Source organism: Phocoena sinus, chromosome 5 (genome assembly GCF_008692025.1).
Source record: "Phocoena sinus isolate mPhoSin1 chromosome 5, mPhoSin1.pri, whole genome shotgun sequence".
NCBI lineage: Eukaryota > Metazoa > Chordata > Mammalia > Artiodactyla > Phocoenidae > Phocoena > Phocoena sinus.
The window spans coordinates 45,570,806-45,593,670 of record NC_045767.1 but is presented as its reverse complement, the minus strand read 5'-3'; the positions used below and the strand labels follow the sequence as shown (position 1 = coordinate 45,593,670).

At 45.3% G+C, this 22,865-nt stretch overlaps 1 protein-coding gene across 1 annotated transcript in view; it reads left to right on the top strand.

The window, feature by feature from the left end:
* FAM184B (family with sequence similarity 184 member B) overlaps positions 1-22,865 on the top strand; it is a 112,637-nt gene that overhangs the window by 80,728 nt on the left and 9,044 nt on the right. Inside the window, 4 exon segments of the mRNA XM_032632978.1 lie at positions 7,654-7,783; positions 8,604-8,795; positions 15,880-16,033; positions 19,920-20,083. Of these exon segments, the coding sequence (XP_032488869.1) occupies positions 7,654-7,783; positions 8,604-8,795; positions 15,880-16,033; positions 19,920-20,083 (640 nt within the window).

Below are 22,865 nucleotides of genomic sequence, written 5' to 3'. Positions count from 1 at the left end.
AAAATAATATTTACTGAATGTTGGATAACCCATTTCATCTTCATTAGGTAGACACCATTATTGAAATACTTCATTTTATTTTATTTTTTAAAATATTTATTTATTTATTTATTTATGCCTGCGTTGGGTCTTTGCTGCTACACGCCAGCTTTCTCTAGCTGTGGCAAGCTGGGGCTACTCTTCATTGCGATGTGCGGGCTTCTCATTGCAGTGGCTTCTCATTGCGGAGCATGGGCTCTAGGCTCACAGGCTTATGTAGTTGTGGAACGCAGGCTCAGTAGTTGTGGCTTACGGGTTCTAGAGCGCAGGCTCAGTAGTTGCAGTACATGGGCTTAGTTGCTCCATGGCATGTGGGATCTTCCCAGACCAAGGCTTGAACCCGTGTCCCCGAATTGGCAGGTGGATTCTTACCCACTGCACTACCCGGGAAGTCCCTGAAGTACTTCATTTTAAAGATGAGGGAAACTGAAGGACAGAGAGGTTAAGTAACTTGCCCATCTACTTACACTGCCAGTAGATGGTAGGATCCAGATGATAGTTTCTCTGGCTCCAAAACTCATGCTTTTAACTACATCTCAACTTAGGGCAGCTGTTCTTATGTGCCACATGAAGTTCCACAGTTTTTCTACTTTTCCAAGGTCAGTCTCTCCTTTAATACTCAATAATAAGGACTGAAACTTCCACTTCCAGGCATGACAGGGTAACTGATACTAGACTTGCCCTCTTTCTGTAAACAACTGTAAACTGAGCAAAATATATGAGACAGCTCTTTTGAGTAGTAGGACAATATGCAGAGAAGGACCATGTCCTTCAGAAGGGAAACATGAGTTGAATCCCGTAATCACTCCACATTTGCTCCTGCCTCTCTCCCTGGGGACAGTGCCAACCACAGTGCAGAGAATTGGAGGCGAGCTGAGCTGAGCAGGCAGATGTCAGGGCTCAGGGCTGCTAAAGCAGCTGGACTTTGTAAGGTAGGGTACCAGAAGAGAGGATCCTATGTGGGGGGGATAGAGGGCAGAAATTTATGAGAGTTTTCCGTAGGTCCTTGCCAGGGGCTTGAGTGAGCATGTACAAGTTGAGACTCCATGAGGCCTGGGAGTGTGCTGCTGCCATGGTGCTGAGGAAGATGAAGATACCAGAGATTCAATGCTAGCAGACATTGGAGTCTCAGCTCAGCCAGAATAAAAAGGCCTTTCTGAGCTCTCTGAGCATTTAGTTGAGACCTCAGAAAAGTAACACTTTAGGAGTAAGAAACATACCCTATAAGGGTAAGGGCCACACCCTAGAACAAAGGACAGTGTTGAAATATACCTGCTCTAACAAAAGACAAATCCAAGCGTAAAAGGATAGAAAGAGCCTTCAGTAATTTAACTGGCTGTCATAACAAAACTCAATACTTTTGAAAACAATTCATAATACAGACTCCCTACATTGTATTATCCACAATATTGAGCATTTGATGAAAACATTATGAGACGTGGAAGGAAGCAGAACAGTGCAACCTGTAATCAAGAAAAAAATCAGCCAATAAAGCCTAAAATGACCTAGATATTGGAATTAGTAGACAAGGACTTGAAAGCAGTTGTATGAGCTATGTTCAGGGACATAAAGGAAAAGATTGTTATAATGAGTGAACAAATAGGGAATTTCAGCAGAGAAATGAAAACCTTGAAACTAACGGAAATTCTAAAACTGTAAAGTACAATATCCATAATGAAAACCTCATTGGATGGGCTTAACAGCAAATTAAAACCATGAAAGAAAAGTTAGTGGCTTAAAGACAGATCAGTAGAAACTGTCTTGTTCAGAGAATTAGGGGAAAAAAAATTTTTTTTTAAATGAAGAGATTCTTCCTGACTTGTGGGATAATATGAAATGGTCTATAATATGCATGTATTTGGAGCCCAAGAGAAAAAAGGGAAAGAAAATGGAGGAGGAAAAAATATTTGGAAAAATAATGACTGAAAATTCCCCCAAACTGGCATGGGACATCAATTTACATACTCAAGAAGCTCAGTGAACTCCCCACAGAATAAATCCAAAGATAACAATGCCTGGGTACACCACAGAAAATCTGCTGGAAAAAAAAAAAATCGCCCCAAAATCTTAAAGCAATCAGCTTTTTAAAAAGACAAATTACATACAGGGAACAGTTGACTTTTCATAAATACTAATGACAATTGACTTCTCATCAGCCTTCCAGCCTTATTTTCTTCTGAAAGCCAGAAAACTATGGAACAATATCATTAAAGTACTAAAAGGAAAAAAAAAATAAAAACCTGTCAAGTCCAGATTTTAAATCCAGTGAAAATATCATTCAAAAATGAGACTGAAATAGAACATTTTCAGGTATATAAAATCTAAGAGAATTTTTCACCAGCTAAGCTGCAGTATGATAAATGACAATGGAATTTATTAAAGCTGAAAGGAAATTACACCAAATTTAAACTTGGATCTACAGGAGAAAATGAAGAGCATCAGAAAGGGTAAATGTATAGGTAAATATAAAAAACTACTGTTTTTCCTTCTCTTAATTTCTTTAAAAGACATCTAACAGCTTAATAATAATTTAAAAAAATTGTATTATGGAGTTCATAATGCATGTAGTTGAATAATATATGACCACACTAGCACAAAGAACAGGGATTAATGGAATTATTGTGTTATAAGGGACTTATATGAAGAGGTGAAATAGTAACTCTGAGTAGGCTGTGATAAGTTAAGGATAGAAATTGTAATCCATAGAGCAACATTAAACATGAATACAAAGAAGAGCTAAAAAAAAATCCAATAAAAGAACTAAAATGGAATCCTAAAAAATATTTGTCAGGTAAGATAGAAAAAGAAGAATGGAGGAACAATAAGAAAAAGGATTGGGCAAATAGAAAACAAATAGGAAGATATAGATTTAAACCCAACCATTTCAATAATTACTATGTAAATGAAACAAAGACATCAGTAAAAAGAAAGAGATTGCCAGAGAGGATAAAAAGATAAGACATTACTGTATGCTGTCTGCAAGAGAGATATTTAAGCATAAAGACACTGTTATTGGCTGAATTGTGCCCCGCCCCCCAAATTCATATGTTGAGGCCCTAACCCCCAGTATGTTAAAATGTGAATGTATTTAGAGATAGGGCTTTAAATAGATGATTGAGTTAAATGGGGTCATTAGATTGGCCCTCACCCAATATGTCCTTATAAGAAGAGGAGATTAGCACACTGGTAATGCCAACAGAGGGACAATCACATGGGGACACAAGGTGAAGGAAGATAGCTATCTGCAAGCTTCAGAAGAATAGAAGCCTTAGAAGAAGGCTTAGCGAAACCAAACCTGCCGACACCTTGATCGTGGACTTCAAGCCTTCAGAAGTATGAGGAAATGAGTTTCTGCTTTTTAAGCAACCCAGCCTGTGGTATTTTGCATGGCAGCCCTAATACAGGCACAGATAGGTTTGAAGGTAAAAGGGTAGGAATCGACATACCATGCAAATATGAAACATAAGAAAGCTAATGTGGCTATATTCATATCACAGTAGACTTCAGAACAGGGAGTATTACCAGGGATTAAAATGGGATATTTCATAAGGGTAAAGAGGTCAATTCATCTGGAGGACATAACAATTCTGAATCTGTATTACCTAATAACAAAGCTTTAAAAATAATGAAGCAAATACTGAGAGAACTAAAGGGAGAAATTCTCAATCACATTTGGAGATTTTGACACCCTTTTCTGAGTATTTGATTGAATGATTAAACTAATATCAGCAAGGACATAGAAGATTTGAACTACACTTTAACTAATTTAATCTAATTGATACCTATAGACAATATGCTGAACAACTACAGAATAAATTTTTTTCAAGGCACCTAAAACATTCACCAATATAGACAAACTAATATTCTTCATGAATGCAAAATCCTCAACAAAATGTTTGAAAATAAAATCAAGCAATATATAAAAAGAATAATACATCATGACCAAGTAGAATTTATCCCAGGAATGCGTGGTTGGTCTAACATTTGAATGGTAATCATGTAATTCATCACATTAAAAAATAAAGGGAAAAAAGAGTCACATCAGGACTTCCCTGGTGGCGCAGTGCTTAAGAATCCATCTCCCAGTGCAGGGGACACAGGTTCGAGCCCTGGTCCAGGAAGATCCCACATGCTACGGAGCAACTAAGTCCTTGCGCCACAACTACTGAGCCTGTGCTCTAGAGCCCGTGAGCCACGACTGCTGAGCCCGAGTGCCACAACTACTGAAGCCCACGTGCCTAGAGCCCGTGCTCTGCAACAAGAGAAGCCACCCAATGAGAAGCCCACGAAGCGCAACGAAGAGTAGCCCCTGCTCACTGCAACTAGAGAAAAGCCCATGCACAGCAACAAAGACCCAAGGCAGCCAAAAATAAAAATAAATAAATAAATTTTAAAAAATTATTAAAAAAAAGAATCATATCAATAGATGTACAAAAGCATTCAACAAAATTTAACATCCTTTCATGATAAAAACTCTTCAGTCCATGAATAGAAGAGAATTTCTTCAACCTGAAAAAGATCATCTATGATAAACTATGTAAACATGCATAATGGTGAAATGTTGAACACGTTCCTCCTAAAATTTGAAACAAGGCAAAAATTCTGCTTTCACTACTTAACATTGTCATGAAGGTCCTAGCCAGTCCTATAAAGCAAGAAAAAGAGCTACAAATTAGAAAGGAAGAATAAAATTATCTTTATTTACAGACAGAATGATCATGATTGAAACATTCAGTGTTGTTAAGATCTTAATTTACTCTGAATTGAGCTATAGACTCAGTTCAATCCCATATAAAATCCCAATAGCCCTATTTGTAGGAATAAATAAGCTGTTCTGAATATTGATACGGAAAAGCAAAGGACCTAGATAAAAGAAGAATCTTGAAGAACATAGCTGGAGGACTCAGGCTTTCCTGATTTTAAGACATTATGAAGACATTATGAAGAGTAATAAAGACTATATGGTATCAGTAGATAGATAGACAAATAGATCAATGAAAAACAATGAAGGTTCTGGAAATAGACCTGCACAAAGATGTTAGATTAATTTTTCTTAAAGGTGCTGAGGCAATTTAATAGGGAGAGGAAAAGTTTTTCAATGAATGGTGTTGGAACTGGATAAACATATGAGAAGAAATAAACTTCAACCTCACCTCACCCCATGCATAAAAATTAATTTGAGATGTTCCATAGATCTAAACATAAAGTTAAAACTATAATAAATAGGAAAATATCTTTGAAAATTTGGGGTAGGAAATGATTTCTTAGGACATGAAAATACTAATCATCAAAAACAATTGATAAATTGGTCTTCATCAAAATTAAAATGTATGCTCATTAAAAAAATGCCAGTGAGAAAATGAGTAGACAAGCCACAGACCTATAAATCAACAATAAAAAGACAAGCATATTTTTTAAATGGACAAAATGTTTGAACAGACACTTCCATAAAAAAGATATATGAATGGCCCATAAGCACATGAATATGTACTCAACATCATTAGTCATCAGTGAAGTGCAACTTAAAACCAAAAGGAAATACCATTTCCCACCTACCAGAATGGCTAAAATTAAAAGACTGACAGCACAAAATGTTGGCAATGACGTAGAGTGATTGGAACTCTCATGCATTGCTCCTGGGAGTGTAAAATGGTACAACCACTTTGGAAAACCATTTGATAGTTTCCTAAAAAATTAAGCATATACCTATCAGCAATTCCAATTCTAGGTATTTAAGCAAAAGAAATGGGAACATATATCCACAAAAATATTTGTACAGGGATGTTTCTAACAGCTTTATTCATAATAATCCAGAAGTGAAAACAGCTGAAATGTTGTTTATCAGTAGGAAAATGGATACACAAATCATGGTGTATTCATGTAATGAAATACTACTCAGCAGCCAAAAGTACGAACTACTGACATTTGCAACAATGTGGTTGAATTCCAGAGACATTATGTAGTACCAGGTGATTCTGTTTGTATGATGCTTAAGATCAGGCAAAACTACTCTATGGTGATGGAAATCAAAGCGTTGGCTGCCTGTGGATGGTGGATTGACTGGAAGAGGGTGCAGGGAAGTTTTTGGGTAATGAAAATGTTCTATATTTTGATTGGGGTGTTGCTCTTATGGTTGTGTGTATTTGTCAAAACTCATTGAATTGTACACATAATTTCAATACTGTAAACTTTACCTCAATAAAACATTTTTTAAAATAATAACTGAGCCCTGGGAGAAAGTCTGGTCCCCTCCCCAGGGAAGGTTTACCTGTTCCACACATCCAGCCTGGTAGTGTCGCTTATCATTCTTGCTCTAGACTGCTTCACTGTCTGTCACCTCTGGCTTCTCCTAACCAGGGCTCAGACCAAGGTATCTCCCCTTTATTGTTCCTTAAATATGGTTATGTTTAGCATAGCTTCCAAAAGTTTGAGGATAACCTACGAGAATTAGGATGCAGAGAAAGAAAACTTCTCAATTTATTAAATGTTTGATTAATTTTTTATGTGATTATTAACTATGTGCCAGACATAGTGTTAAGCATTTTTTAAGATATTCACTCTATTAAGCTTTATAACAATCTGTGTGAAAGGTACTATTATTAACCCTGTGTTAAGGAAGAGGAAACCCAGACAATTTGAAGAGCTCAGCCAAGGTCACATAACCAGTGTAGTAGAGCTGGAATTTGAACCTGGGCAATCTGGCTCTTGTGTCCATGCTCTTAACCACTTTGCTATGCTGCCCTTAGCATCCTGCCCTTCCTTTCAAGGGTCCCCTCTGGCCATGTTGCTGGGCCTTTTCACCTCTGCCAAGCCAGAGTCCTTCTTATCATGGCCTTTCTTCACAGTCCAGGGCCCTAACTCCCTAACCTCTGGTCCTCTGGCCTGATGTCTTTGCCAGAGGAAGCAAAACGTCATTGAGTCCCAGCCATCTTGGCAGAGATGCCCACCGTGTGGCATCCTTTTGCACTGTTAAACAGGATAAATACTTAACTTTACAATCTCAACCAATCACATTTGAATTTCTCAGCTGATTTAAAAGCCCAGAACTGAGTACAGGGAAGTCTCCTCCAAAAATATTTGTAGCATCTCTTCTAGAATGCAGAAACTCCTGGAGCTTTAAACCAGCGTTTTCTTGTTCTTGCTACACACACAAAAAGGTCTATTTATAATCCTCCTATCTATAGCTGGGAACAGCCAGTAAAAGTTTTGAGTGTGCTTTGAAAAGTGTAAAGTACTGTATTCAAGTAAAGCATCATTGTTTTGTTTTGTTTTGTTTTGTTTTCCATATGCAGGAAAAGTTGTGAAATGAGACCCAGGGACCCCATATAAGTAACTCTAAGCTCTCAGTCATTCTGACAATTAATCATCATTTATTAAGCACCCACTAAAACAGATGCCGGGTGAGTCCAGCTGAATCTTGACAGTATCCCAAGTGCAATAGCACTGAGAATCTGTAGTCAAGTGGCTTTTTAAAGTCCAAGTGAGATGTCTCTCATTCGACTAGCCGCCATCGGAGCTCCCTCCCCCCAGCCCGAGTGGCTGAAATGCTATCAGGGTGACCATGTCATTTCCAGCCTGGGATCTTTTGTGATTTTGGCCTCCATATCTTCAAAGGATCGAAGTGCCCCTCAAGGAGGGAGGTGACCTGCAGCCTCCGCTGGGCTCTTTGCCAAAGGAGAAGGCACCGGAAATCCAGCGTCTGCAAGAGGAGTGGCAGAGCCAGAAGGCCAGATTGCAAGCCCAGGTAGAAGGACAGCCGTGGTGGGGATGTACCCTCATGCTGAGTGAGACCCTAACTCTTCCTTAGTCTTGCAGACAACCTTAGAAATGCATGCAGGGCCTGATTCTTGTTCAAGCTGGGGAGGGTATTCCAGGTCCAGGGTGAGGTGGGATTCTTGGTTCTGTTTATTTATTCATTCAACACCTGCTATGGCTCATGCGTGCCTGCTAGGAGCCAGGAACTCTTCTAGGTGCTTGGATATCATCAGTGAACAAACCAGACAAAAGTCTTGCATTACAGAGCTTGTATTTTAGCAGAGGAGGTGGATACAGACAAAAAATGCTAGACATAGGAAATAAGCAAAGCACATAGTATATTAGAACATGTTAAGGGCTTCAGGAAAAAGAAAAAACAGAGCAGGATGAAGGAGATTTGGAGGCTGTCTGGTGATGAGAGGGTGCATATAATGCCAAATAGGGTTGTCAGGGAAAGCTTCTGTAAGAAAGTGAGATTTGGGCACGGGGCGGGGGGCACGCAAGGGAGGCTGCTGTGTAGACCTTTGGAGGGTTTTCTGGTCTCTTGATTTCTCTTGGGTGGCATACGTTCCAGCCCTTCTTCCCTGTTCCCTGGCATCCATGGCTGTAGCTGAGGAGCCCCCCAGGAGCTCCTCAGATTCTTTACTGTCCCCAGATTCTTTACGCTTGCAGCTTCTACCCGCCTCAGAGTTCCCTTGGATAGAGGAGGCTCAGCTGGGCTGCGGAGACGTTCAGAAAGCTTTTATATTTAAAGAAAATCCCAGGCAGGGTGAGGGGCACAGCCTGAGGTCGGATGCTCTGGCGGGCAGGTCTCGCAGATGCAGCAGGCTCTGGAGCAGTGCACCAGCAACTACAGGGAGGACCTGCGGGCACTCAAGCAGCTCTCCGACCGCGAGCTCCAGGAGAGCGTCCAGCAGAATCAGGTGGCGAAAGCTCAGCTCGAGGCCGCCCACCAGAGAGCGCTCCGCATGCTCGAGAAGGCCAAAAACCAGGAAGTCAAGGTAAGGGTGCTAACGATGACATCCACTAACTACTACCGAGCACTTGCTGTGCAAGCACCTGCTCGGCGATTTATGAGGTGCCTTATGTACATTATCTCCAGTCCCCACAATCATCTTACGAGGTCATTATTATCATATTCTCTTTTTCTGGATGAGGAAAGAAGCTCAGAGAGGTTCAGTAACTTGCTCAGGGTCACACAGCTAGTAAGTGGCAAGACAAGGATTCAGACTCAGGTCCCTTGAGCTTCTGGTACTGCTTTTCCCCATCTGCCCATGATCTTGATATTGTAAGAACAACTTTCTTTCATGACTTGGGCAATGTTACGCATGATGTGTGCTAAGGAGTCAGGCTCAACCTGGCAGCTAAAAAGAGGAGGGCAGCCCAGAGTTGAGAAAGACCAGCTCAGCAGAAATAGACCTTCCGAAGGGCTTGGAAAGCAATGATGACCTCGGCGATGTGTAATCAGCAGGGAGGTTCAGGCACCTTTCACCTGTCACCTCTACCTTCTGCTTTCTCAGAAGGCCTTCCCTCCCTGCTGTCTCAGGAGATGGGCTCCTACTCCTACTGTTACAGATAGCACACTGTCACCACGGGCTTCACACAGCGGGCTGGCTTCACACGCTAATTCCCTCTTTATATGATCAAATTCACCAAACTGGAAGCCCCTTGAAGCCAGGAACCATCTCCACCTGTCCATTACCGAATCCTCTCCTAGCTCATAGTAGCTAGGTACTCAAGGGTCTCACTGAATTAAAGCCTCAAGTTTAATTTCCCCTTCTATAAATTGGGGATATTGAGACCCACTTCTTTGAGATGTCAAGATGATTAAATGAAAAAACGTGGGAGTTCTGGTTTTAAGGTGGCAAAATAAAGACTTCTGAATTCTTTCCTATTGGAAATGCTCTAAAAAACCAATAAAGACACATAGCAGAAGCATATTCTGTTCAGATGAAGCTGGGAGACATCTGTACCCTTGAACCACAATATATGAGGACAGGAAACAAATGGAGACATAGTATATGACCTTGCAGAGCAGAGAGGCTCAAACCAAAGTGCCTGAAGACAGAGAAGAACGAGAATCAAGCTGACAGTGGAACTCAGAGAAGCCAGGAATTGGAGGCACCAGTTGAAACAGAAGGCAAGAGTGAGGTGGAGAGTATGACTCACCTAGAAGCCCAGATTCCCAGCTTACCCAGCACAGTCAGCCAATTACCTCTGTCTTATTTAAGCACAAGAGATTGGGGTGGGGGGCAGCGATCCCTGGGTAAACTAAGCCGGAGAGACTCTGAATTAGGAAGTACCAGTCATAGAGGCTGGGATGAGGCTTGCATCTGAGACTAAGTTTAGGTGAAAATCTGTGTACTGAACCATTAGGTGGACTACAGTCACCTCTGTCACACCCCCAGCAATGCTTTCTCTGCTCAGCTCCAGAAAACAAGCAGCTAGAACCGAGATCCCCAGAGGAACTCACCATCCAACAGATGCCCCCCTGCTGCACCACCCCAGGTACAGATGGAGTTTCTGATTATCCTTCAGTGCCCACTCTTAAATATGAAGAGACAGCAGAAGATTACTAAACTTTCGAGGAAGTCTCTAATGGGAGAGTGGGAATCCAAGATTATCAAGAGGAAAAGAATGAACTCAGAGGAAATGGCTAATGCGGGGAACAGAAAAAAAAATTCAATGAGGATTGATATCCTCAGAATTAAGAGATTAGATTTGCATCCATGAAACAAGGACAACATGTTATTTGCAAAGGAGGGGGCAATTAGAGCAAGAAAGAGTTCTTTTAAAATAAAAAACAGGATAGCAGAAAACTTAAAAATCAGTAAATGAGTTGAAATATAGAAAATGAAGAAACCTTCCAAACAGCAAAGTAGAAAGAAAAAGAAATGGATGATGGGAGAGAAGGAACCAGAAGTGTAGAAACACAATCCAGGAGGCTGATATCTAGCAAATAGGAGTTCCAGAAAGAGATCATGGAGGGGAGGAGATTTTCAAAGAAATAACAGAATGAAATTCCTATAAGGAAATGAAAAAGACCCGACCCAGGCTTGTCTTGAAACTTCAGAACACCAAGGAAACAGAAGAAATTCTAAAAGCTCCCAACGAGGAAAATTGGTACCAGCCTCAAAGTACTTGAATCCTCATGTCATCAGACATCTCAGCAGCAACAGGGAAGCAAGATCATGAAGCAATTTTGAGAAATTCAATTAAAACCATTAGCAAGAGTGAAAATTGAGTAAAAATATATCAGACAAATGAAATATTAGGAAATTTACCTTCTGTTATCAGTTTATGCCTCTCAGCTCTCAATTTATGCCTCTCAGCTCTTGATGCCTGCTTGCGATAATGATCTGGATTCTTTTAAGCATTTCTCCTCCTTTACAGAGAGCACAGTGTTAAGCTTTGTCAGTAGAAGGCGCTGGAGGCACCTTGCAGGAAGAAGAGGCTTCTCTTCCTGGTTCCGGCAGTTGCATTTTTGCTCTGTTTCTGGCTTCTGTTGCACAGTTGAACAGAGTTCTGGGTGTGTGAGGACATCGGGTGATGCTCCCCCAGTGACTTCACGGTGATCTCGTAGCCCTGGTCCAGGCCCAGTGACTACCGTCCTGTGGCCTCCCGCTGTGGACACCACAGACTCCATCCTCACACCTGCACACCCTGACTCTTTCTGGGCTCCTGCCTGTTGGCTGCTGTTGCCTGCACCCCAGAAGTTTTTTCTTGCAACGCTCCCAAGGCAAACACTGTTCCCTCTGGGCCTCATGCCTGCATTGGTGCCCCCGTTCCCTCTGGGCACCTGCCCATCTGTGGCTCACCAGTGCTGTGGAGGGTTACTCCTGCTTGACTCTGGCCTGGGCAACCTGGTGATCTCCATCAGTGAGCTGCCACCACACCTTCTCCAACAAGGTCTGGATCCCAGGCTGGGGAAGGGCTCCCCCTTCCAAGCTTTCCCTTTCTTGAATGCTCTCCCTCAGCCTCAGGATACCCTTCAGAGTTCTCTTTGCATCTTTACAGTTACTCTCCTATCAGAGCTTAATAGTTCTTTAGATTCAGTTTCCCTTGTTTAAATTACTGTGTGGTTTCTGTCTCCTGTTGGACCCATACATCTTCCATACACTTTTCCTTAGAAAGTTCCTTGAAGAATATCCCACCAAGGGAGCAAGTCAAGAAAGAGGAAAGAAAAGGGATCTAGGCTACAGAGAATCCAACACAGGAGAAGGAAGGTTTTAGGAGCCCAGCTATGCCACTGGCTGAGGGAACAACTCAGTCTAGACTGGAGCATGATGACTGAGGGCTCTTGAAGAGATGCCTCCGAGGAAAAATAGACCTCGTGGTTTCTCTGACCGATTTGGCCATGTGAAAGATTGTAGTGAAAGTATTTTACAAAGCTTTTAGAGGTTGTAGGAAGACTTAGCCAAATATCCAAAGAAAACTAAGCAAATTAAAAATGCAGTAGTTATTAATGCAAGGAAAAACAAAACTATGTATAAGGTAGATTTTAATAATTATAGTTCATTTAGCTCAGCAGTAAATGGTACTCACAAGAAGGATAAATACTGAATATATTTCACTGTATTTAAAAAAGCAAGATAACTGTATATAAGGAATGGAAGGGGAAGAATGTATGAGACCAAAATCCTCATCCGCCATAATGGGAAGACAATTCATAATTTCTAAAATAATCAAGATAGAGCGGGGCTTCCCTGGTGGCGCAGTGGTTGAGAGTCCGCCTGCCGATGCAGGGGACGCGGGTTCGTGCTCCAGTCCGGGAGGATCCCACATGCCGCGGAGCAGCTGAGCCCATAAGCCATGGCCGCTGAGCCTGCTCATCCGGAGCCTGTGCTCCGCAACGGGAGAGGCCACAACAGTGAGAGGCCTGCATACCGCAAAAAAAAAAAAAAGAGCAGAAGGAAGGTAATATCTTGTTAATGGCAGTAAATATCAGAAGAAAGAACTAAAAGAGTTGCCAGTGGCTGCCTCCAGTGGGCAGGTTGCAGAAGGAGGAAGAAAGAGAGCTAAGAGGTGCTGGTTTTCCTTTTTTGAAAATATTATTTGACTCTTTATACTATGTGCATGTATTGCCCCAATAAAAATATAAAATAGGCTTTTTAAAAACAGAAAAGAAAAAAGAAATGAGATCATGCAATGTGGACTGCTTGGCACTTAGTAGGTGTTCAAAATTTGTGAGTTCTGGGACTTCCCTGGTAGCACAGGGGTTAAGAATCTGCCTGCCAATGCAGGGGACACGGGTTCAAGCCCTGATCCATGCGCCACAACTACTGAGCCTGCGCTCTAGAGCCCGCAAGCCACAACTACTGAGCCCACGTGCGACAACTACTGAAGCCTGCGGGCCTAGAGCCCATGCTCCGCAACAAGAGAAGCCACTGCAATGAGAAGTCCACACACGGTAATGAAGAGTAGCCCCTGCTCGCCACAACTAGAGAAAGCCCACGCGCAGCAATGGAGACCCAATACAGCCAAAAATAAATAAATAAATAAATTTATAAAATTTGTGAGTTCCTTTTCTTCCTTTATTCTCTTAAATCTTTTTCCAGGTTGGCTTGCAATCTGTAAGGGCTCAGGCTGCCGAGATTCCCAGGTTATTTGCTGCTGGGTCATGCCGGCCTTTGGGTTGGCCTGAGCTTTACCCCTCCAGGCTTTAGGCCTCAATCTCCTGCAGGAGGCAGAGGAAGCACAGAGGGCTGGCCCACCTGCAAGGGAGGTGTCCCAGGGCCTCCGACTGATTGGAGGAAGGAAGATCTGGTGGTGGGAGAGGGGAAGGGTGCTCTGCCCATTGGGGGGACCCTGCGGTTCTAAGCCCCAGTCCCTGGTCACCCTGGAACCAGATTCATGGGGTCTTTATTGCTGGCTCCAGTCTGCATGGGATGGTTCCAGAATGAGACAAAAGAGACAGGTTGCAGTTCTCGTTGGAGATGGCAGACATCTGGTCATTCCTAACACAGGATAGTGACTAAGAGTGGGATGCCGGGGTTCAAATCCTGGGTCTGCCACTTAAGAGGAAAGGGAGCTTAGTCTTCCTTGTGCCTCAGGTTCCTTTCATAAAATGATGGCTAATAGTATGTACCACATAGGACCACTGAGAGCGTCAAAAGAGATAATCCACGTAAAGTGCTTAGAACAGTACATGACTGACTAAGAGCTTGTCTTAGTCTGTTCAGGCTGCTCTAACAGAATAACATAGGCTGAGTGGCTTATAAACAACAGAAATTTACTTCCCACAGTTCTGGAGGCTGGAAGTCCAAGTCTCAGACTCGGACAGATATGGGGTGTGTTGAGAGCCTGCTTCCTGGCTCATAGATGGCCATCTTCTCACTATAACCTTACATGGCAGAAGAGGAAGGGAGCTCTCTCTGAGGTCTCTTGTATAAGGGCACTAATCCCATTCACGAGGGCTCCACCATCACGACCTAAGCACCTCCCAGAGGCCCCACCTCCTAATTCCATCACATTGGGGGATAGGTTTCAACATATGAATTTTGGGGGTGGGGGGACACAAACATTCAGTCCATAGAAGAGCTCAATTTTAAGAAGATCCACTCTTCTTACTCATGCTCTATTGAGCATTTACCTTGAGCTACCGTCGTGCTGAGCTCAGGATATATGAAGATGATTAACACAGTCTGCCCATAAAGAGCTCCCCTCTAGGGGGAAAGGCAGCCACTCAAACAGGTTGCTGGAATTCAGTAAATTGGAGCCATGAAATGGCTGCGCATGGTATTTGGGGAGCACAGGGGACGGAGACTTTATATAGGATGGAACATGGAGAGTTGGGGGTGAAGTCAGGCCGCTTAGGAGGCTCCAAACCAGCCACAACAAGAGCAAGGCAAACAATAGGCTAGAGCAATTTGCCAGGGATGAGTGTCTGACTTGATATAAAATCCGGCGGCTAAACCCTGCATGGTCTTCACTGCCAAGGGCTTCTGAGCCGGAAGGCAGGCAGGGCTGATCTGAAGACGCCGGGTCAGAGTGAGAGAGTTTGGCTCCATCTTTTACAAACCTTTGCTTCAATCTCTCCATTCACATTCCCCGAGGGATTAAAAAGGTCACCAGTTGGAGTTCTCTGAACCTTGCAGCAAGTGCAAGAGGAGGAGAGTATCGAGAGTTTGAAAAGTGCGAGAATTTCCTGTCTTAGTAAATAAACTCACCAGGGGATGACTGAGTTTCCCACGAGAGGAGTAAGACCGTTTTTCCCCATTGGCTGGGGAGCAGCAAAGCAAAGACGCTGCGGTCTTCAGGTAGCTGCCTTGCCTGCTCACCCCTAATGGGAGCCTCATGCATTTGCTACAGTCCTATTTCTCATTGTTCCCAGGGGCTGCATGAGGGAGCAGGTAGGCTTGGGCCCTGGACACCGCCGCCCATGGGTCACACTGCTGCCTCTGCCATTACCTGTCTTCAGTCATGGCACGTCACCTTTCTGAGCTTCTTTCCTCCTAATCCTGCATCTTTTCTGTGTGACCTTGGGAAAACTAATTCATCCCTCCCAGTCTCAGTTTCCTCACCTGAAAAGTGGTATGTGATACTGGAACTCTCTGTTGCCAAAAAAAGAGAAACTATTAGTTTCTTACTGCTGCTGTAGCAAAATTACCACAAACTTGGTGGCCGAACACAGCACAAATTTATTATCTGACAGTTCTGGAAGCCGGAAGTCAGAAATCCTAAAATCAAGGTGTTGGCAGGGCTGTGTCCCTTCTAAGAGCCCTATGGGGAGAACGTGTTTTCTTGCTTTTCCTATAGCCAGTGTCTGTCTGTCTCTTTCCTGCTCTCTTCCTCCTAACACCAAATTCCCAACGATTGGCCCAGCTTGGAACAGGTGTCCACTCTGGTCCAGTCAGCTGTGAACAGGGGTTAGGTTCACACAGCACAAAATGGCTGCTATGGCCAGGCCATCACTGTCATTCCAGATGGGCAGGGGAGCATTCGCTGTAGCCTGATAAGCCCTCCATCAGGGAGTGGCGAGTGCTCAGGGCGGGGGCCCCAGCACAGAGGAGGAGCTAGGCAAAAGGGACAGGTCTCCCCTCTGTGCCCACTTCCATGCCTCCTTCCTCCCACTTTTGCCCACAGGCCACAGAGGAGCGCTTGAAGAAGGAATCCAGCCGCAGCCTCCAGATCCAGCACCAGGTGCACCGGCTAGAGCTACAGGCCTTGGAGGAGAAGGCCCAGCAAGAGCTCCAGGGAGAGCTGGAGAGGATGCAGGCTCAGCAGGCGCTGTTGCTAGGTATGCAGCCGGCTGTGCACCCAGCAGGGTTCACACGCGGAAACCAGGGGCAGCAGGGGGCCCAGGGGTAGGGGCCAGGGTGACTCTCCCGGCTCTGACACCAACAAGATGTGAGATGTGGGACAGGTTGCCCTCAGCCTCATTTTCCTTTTCTATAAAGTGGAGTTACACTTGTCCTTCCATCATAGAAGCATTGTATGGATTTGATGAGATATTAAATATAAAATGCTTAGCATATAGCATAAGCCCAGTGAGTGCAGATAATATCATCATTACTGAACATAAGCCAGATCTCTGAGCCTTCGTGAGAGTTTCATGAGATAACCTCAAACGCTCATTTCTGAAGATTTCTGCAAATTTGGGGACTTAGGCCCCCAGGCTCCTTGCTGTTCCCTGTCCCCGCATTATCCCCAGCATGAAACTCACCTCCTCTTCAGTTTCTACAGCAAAAACCTGTCACACAAAGCATTCTAGAAGTTTCCAGAGGCAGTAAAGATCTCCAGAGCTAAATTGTCTGGGCTTGAAGTCTGACTCCAGTGCTCACTAGCTGTGTGACCTCAGGCGAGTTACTTAACTGCTCTGTGATGCAGTTGCTCATCTGTAAAATGGGAATAATGATAGTATCCGCCTCATTGGGCTGTTATTAGAATTATGTGAGTATATACATGGGAAGAATAGAGCCTGGTACATGGTAAATGCTATGTAAATGTTCACTGTCATTATTGTTGAATATTCCAACTTTGCATGGCTGACTCTAAGGGCCTCTCTCCATTTTTGTAGGTCATCTCTCTCCCTCATTTTCTGTTTTACTCTCATCTTCTTTTTCACTCTTAAGAGCAAGACCAATGCCCTCCTTATTTCATGCCTAGCATTCAAGACCATATTGACCTTTTTTCTTTTCTTTTTTTTTTTTTTGCGGTACACGGGCCTCTCACTGTTGTGGCCTCTCCCGTTGCGGAGCTTCGGACGCGCAGGCTCAGCGGCCATGGCTCACGGGCCCAACCGCTCCGCGGCATGTGGGATCCTCCCAGACCGGGGTACGAACCCACGTCCCCTGCATCGGCAGGCGGACTCTCAACCACTGCGCCACCAGGGAAGTCCCATATTGACCTTTTAAAATATTTCTTCAATCCCAGACAGGGCTCTCCTTAAGAGAATTCTGGGAAGAGCATTTTCTTTACCTCCATAAGTGAATAAGTTCTACCTGCTGCTTGGTTGAGTTTTCATTATACAGTATGTCCTGTTCACTGCATGTCAGCACATCAGCTCTGCACGTTTCCAGATGAAGGAGAGAGAGAGAGAGTCCCACAGATTTCCTAGTTAGCAGCTACCCTGGAATGAGGTGGCCACATGGGAAATGCTAAAGTTAGCAGAATCTAAAGGAGACGCGGGCTTCACTGGTGGTGCAGTGGTTGAGAGTCCGCCTGCCGATGCAGGGGATACGGGTTCATGCCCTGGTCCGGGAAGGTCCCACATGCCGCGGAGCGGCTGGGCCCGTGAGCCATGGCCACTGAGCCTGCGCGTCTGGAGCCTGTGCTCCGCAACGGGAGAGGCCACAACAGTGAGAGGCCCACGTACCGCAAAAAAATAAAAATTAAAATAAAATAATAAGGAGACACATTATACAAGATAAAACCTGTGTTGTACCACCTGTCTCAGAAACAAGACTCCCCAGATTGAGATCAGGCTGGACACCCCTGGTGATTTCAACACCTCACAGCAGCCATCCCTGCTGCCCCTTCCCTGGCCCCTCTGACCCCACAGCAGCCCGGTCCTTACCTGGATGAAAGATTCAGGAGGGACCCTGAGGACAGACAGGGATGCTCAGCCCAAGTCCCAGGAAGAAGGGGCTTTGTGGACTCTGTAATGATGATAGCAAATGGTAGGCTTTGTGGGTGGCATTGGGTGGGTGGGAGCACGGACCACCACAGGTGATATTAGAAATTCCTGATTACTCCTATTCCAGCATCTGGAGAGACACACCTGACCTGCAGTATAGGTCAGTGTGTGAGGGGCAAAGAGTTTGAGTGTCCACCAGATTACCTGACGTACTGGGGTGGGGACCCAGACATGCTGGATGAATAGGTGGATGGGCAGGTGGTTGGGTGGATGGGTGGATAGATGGATGGATGAGTGGATGGATAGATGGATGGTGGGTTAGTATGAGAGAAGAGGGGCAGGTAGTGAATGAACTGCCTGTAGTTCCTGCTTTGCTAAAGGGTTTTATTGCACATATTTTTGTGATAAAGGATTTCAGAAATTGGGTTGTGTTTAAACTGTAGAAATCACTATAATAAAATCCTAGAGGAGAAGGAAGATGATCAAGTAAAGTTTTCAACATAATAGCATCAGAATACATTAAACTTTTATATGTGTTTAAATACTGTCCTTTTCAGAGAACCTTAGTAAACTTACGGGAAATCTTTTACAACTGATACTCTTTCACAATATCATTAATTTTCACTCTAAACATCATTTCTTTGTTTTACAAATACATGTTGAGCACTTGCGTTGTACTACGGCCTGTACTGGGTATCTTATGGCCTCTAGGATTATTGGAACAATGTTTCAAAAGTAATTTGCAATAACTAAAATATGGTCTCAGAAGTCCATAATAGAAAATAAAGTATCAAGTTTACTAGCACTTGAAAATCATCTTCTCTTTAAAAATTAATCGCTTGGACTTCCATGGTGGCGCAGTGGTTAAGAAACTGCCTGCCAATGCAGGGGACACGGGTGCGAGCCCTGGTCCGGGAAGATCCCACATGCCGCGGAGCACCTAAGCCCGTGCGCCACAGCTACTGAGCCTGCGCTCTAGGGCCCGTGAGCCACAACTACTGAGCCCGTGTGCCACAACTACTGCAGCCCGCGTGCCTAGAGCCCGTGCTCCGCAACAAGAGAAGCCACCGCAATGAGAAGCCCGCATGCGGCAACAAAGGGTAGCCCCCACTCGCCGCAACCAGAGAAAGCCCACGCACAGCAACAAAGACCCAACGCAGCCAAAAAATTAATTAATTAATAGCTCACTGAATAGTGTCTACTCCATCAGAGAATATTCTTTTTGAAATGTTTTCTTTGCCTTTTGATCATGCTGGTAAGCGTTACACTATCAGAAATCACCTGCCATCCTCAGAGGAGAAATTCGAGTTTCTGGCTGTACTGGTCCCTGAGTTAAGGAGGGCATGTACATATCTCCTGAATGATTCTGGTTTTAATCATGACCCTATTGGGATGACATGCCATCTCCCACCTTCACAATCCAGCTGGGACCTTACATCCATGAGAAGTAGAACCTGTGAATGTTTTGTCTCTTTTAAGTATTGGCACAAATGTCAACATTTCCGATTTGAGACCCACACCCCCAGAAGAGGCCACTGGGTCATTTGCTAATTTCCTGTTCTTCTTAGTTTTCTGACTTGGTGCTGAGGCTAGGTGTTGCCTCAGGGTTCAGCTCTGGACCCAGGCTGTCCCACCCTGACCCACCACCCATCCTAACTAACCAGCAATGGCAAAGCAGGTGGTCCCAAGGGAAGAAGAACCGTGGGAAGTGCTGAATCCTGACTCTACCGCTTATTAGCAGGGTGGCTCTGGGCTACTTACTCAGCTTCTCTGAGGCTCTGTTCCCTCGTCATAAAATGGGAGGGATAATACTGGATAGGATGGTAGTAGGGCTTAACTGAGAACAGTTTTCAAGGGTTTAGCACATTTAGTGCTCTATACATGGTATTGTTGTTACTGTTCTCTTGAAATACATAAGTAAGTTGGGGAACTTGAACCAGCGCCTGCAGCAGCTCCCCACTGCAGCCCACCCCAGAGACTGTGGTCCCTGCAGAAGAGACTTTGGCCTCACCGTGCTCCTGCCTTTCTAATGCTCTTCCTTTTGCAGAGGCCCTGAGGCAGGAGCTGGCTGAGCAGCGGGCTGCCTGCTCCGAGCATCAGAAGGACTTGGAAGCGCTGCAGGCTGAGCTGAGGGCCCCGGGCAGTGTGGGCAGGCGACAGGCCGTCAGCCAGTGTCCAGGGGACATCGAGGACCGTGCCGGCACTGCAGCGGTCAGCACCCCTGCCCTGCCCGTGCCACACCCTTCTTGGAGCAGTGTCAGGGAGAGGTTCTGGGTGCTCGGTCACCCCCTGTCTGAAGCGAGGAAGACCCTCTCTTTCCACAGACCTGGGGGACACGATGAGCCTGCAGGCTCCCATCTTTGGAAAGCAAAAACAAGTTTTAAATGCAGCGTGTTATTTTAAATGCAGATGCAGTGGGATCTCAGGGTGTTGGTGCCAGACAGGGTCCATCCTGTAGACCTGCAGAAAGTTTCTCAGAACACCTCCCCAGACAGACTCCCTGTCTAGACCTCCCTGTTCCTGTGAGGACAGGTGAGCTTGTCACCAAAGGTCAGTGCTGACTCTCCTTGAACTTTCTGGTCAGACTCGGCCCATCATCCCCCTCCTTGCCCTCCATAATTCCTACCTTGCTGGGTAGCACAGGGCCTCCTAACAACCCAGTCATCTCTCCCTAGCCCACCACATACGGCTTTGGGTATTCATTTAAAGTGCATCTGTGTAAAGCCTTCAGTGGCTCCCTACTGCTATGAGAATAAGCTCCCAGTGGTCAGTCTGGCATTGAAAATCCTTTACCCACTGGCTGCATATCCCCCTCTGCTCTAAATGCAGGCTCTGCATCCTGCCTCACTGCCTTTGCATATGCCCTGCCCCCTGCCTGGGACCCCTTCCTCCCTCTCCAGTGCCCAGCTGATCCTTCAGTGCCCAGTCGATCCCTCCACGCTACAGGCCTCCCCTCCACACCCGTGACCTCTCTACCCTCTGGGCTCCTGGAGCACTTCCTCTTGCTATAGCTCAGCTGGCACCCACCTCTCCTGCCTGTCCTGTTGGAGACCCATCACTTCATGGATGCCCTTGTTTCCTCGCCTGGACTAGGCATCCTTTGAGAACAAGCCATGTCTGCTTCATCTCATCCTCCAGCCCCACCCCCAGTGCTCGGCACACAGCTCTGCACACAGTAGAGTCTCCACCAGGGTGTGCAGACGGCCACAATTAGTTGGTGTCCCAGCCCTGCTGAAGATCGCAGGAACATGGGGATGGTTCATTCCAGATTTTGCTCGTACTGAGAACCTGAAGACAATTTCTGTGTTTAATGAGAGTTACTAACAAATGATGTATCACGATGAGTTCAGCTCAGTTGGTAAAGTCTAGCAGAGGGAAAACAGAATATGATCCATTAAATGTTCTAGGTTGGTGGGGGCCACCTGGACCTGTGGAAGGAGATAGGGGAAGTGTGAGATGGTGACAGCTGGTGGCTGGAGGGCCCAATATTGGGCGCTCTGCAATGAATGACAGGCTTGCCTGAGGGCTATGGATAGAGACCCAGGCTGGGTAGATGAGACAGTACCTGGTCATCCACATCCGATCCTCACCTACACCTCACTGGAGGGAAGCCCTGAACCCTCCGGGAGGAACAGCAAGGCCCTGGGTGATATCCCACACAGAGAAGAAGTATATCCACAAGAAGGAACAGCCCCAGGCAGCAGGAGTGAAAGGGGGGTGCAATGTCAGGATGCATTTCCAGCGTGGCCACCACTGCAGGTAAGTGGTGTTGCATCCACTGGGATCTTCTGAGGAGCCCCATGAAATAATTCTCAAATCTGTCACAGCCAAGTACAGAGGGGGATGCACTTATCCAGCATCTTCTCTCTCCCACTAGTCAAGGGTGGCCCCACAGGACTTTAACCAGGCTCTTCAGGTCGTGCAGGTGTGAGTGCCGAGTGGTGCCCATGGGCGTCCCACACTATGCAAACCCCAGGGCTGGAAGCAAGAGGTACAGGGCCTGGGCCACACATGTTCCCTGTGCAATGCTGTTCAGTCTTTGGAAGGAACAGATGCACAAACCTTCAGGCATGTTTGCATGGACTTGAAAACTGCTACATTCACTAATCGGGGATTAACCCTGACCCCATTTAATGGTGGATATCAGTCTTTGTATTTCTGTCTGAACCATTGACATTCAAGCATCATTTCGCAGCAAGCATTCATTTGGCACCTGCTGAATCCGAGCCACTGTGCTAGGTGCTATAGGATTGGGAAGATGAAGAGGAGATGGCTCCTTCCTGGAACAGCTGCTGGTCTGGTGGAGGAAACCAGTATTTCAACCAATCAGTGCGCTTCATTATAACCTCCGCACGGAGAGGATCTAGCTCTCAGAGAAGAGAAAGCTTGTCGCCTCTCCCCTGAGGGGTCGAGAAGGCATCACCAAGGCAGGAATGGTTGGGTGTGGAAGGCACCCTAGGTAAAGAGACGGGCAAGGGCAAGTGCGGGGCAGTGGATTACAGCTGTGGTGGCCTTAGAGTCACCTGGGAAGCTTTTTCAAAAGACACAGGGCTGGGATGTACCCAGACCCGCTGTATCAGAATCCTGTGAGGTGATGTGACAGACTGTTATTGTTCAGCAAACATTCACTCTCCCCTTCCTCTGCCCTGTGTGGTTTCGCCCCAAATTCACATGTTGAAGCCCTAACCACCAATATGATGGAATTTAGGAATGAGACCTTTGGGGGGTAATTAGTGAATTAGTGTCCTAACAAGAAGCAGCTCAGAGCCATCCTACCCCCTCCCCCCCCCACTCCACACAGGTGCAGTGTTGGGCTTGTTTTAATTTAAGCCACATTCTTGGCTCACCAGCATTATTAGACTTTTTGAGGCCCACATTTGGCCAACTCTCAAAGCAGAAAACTTTAAGAGACTAGACGTGAGCTCCTGAATCAGGAGCCCGACTTGGGTTCCGGGCTCAGTCTTTGCCGCGGCACATCTCTGGCCCTTGTCTG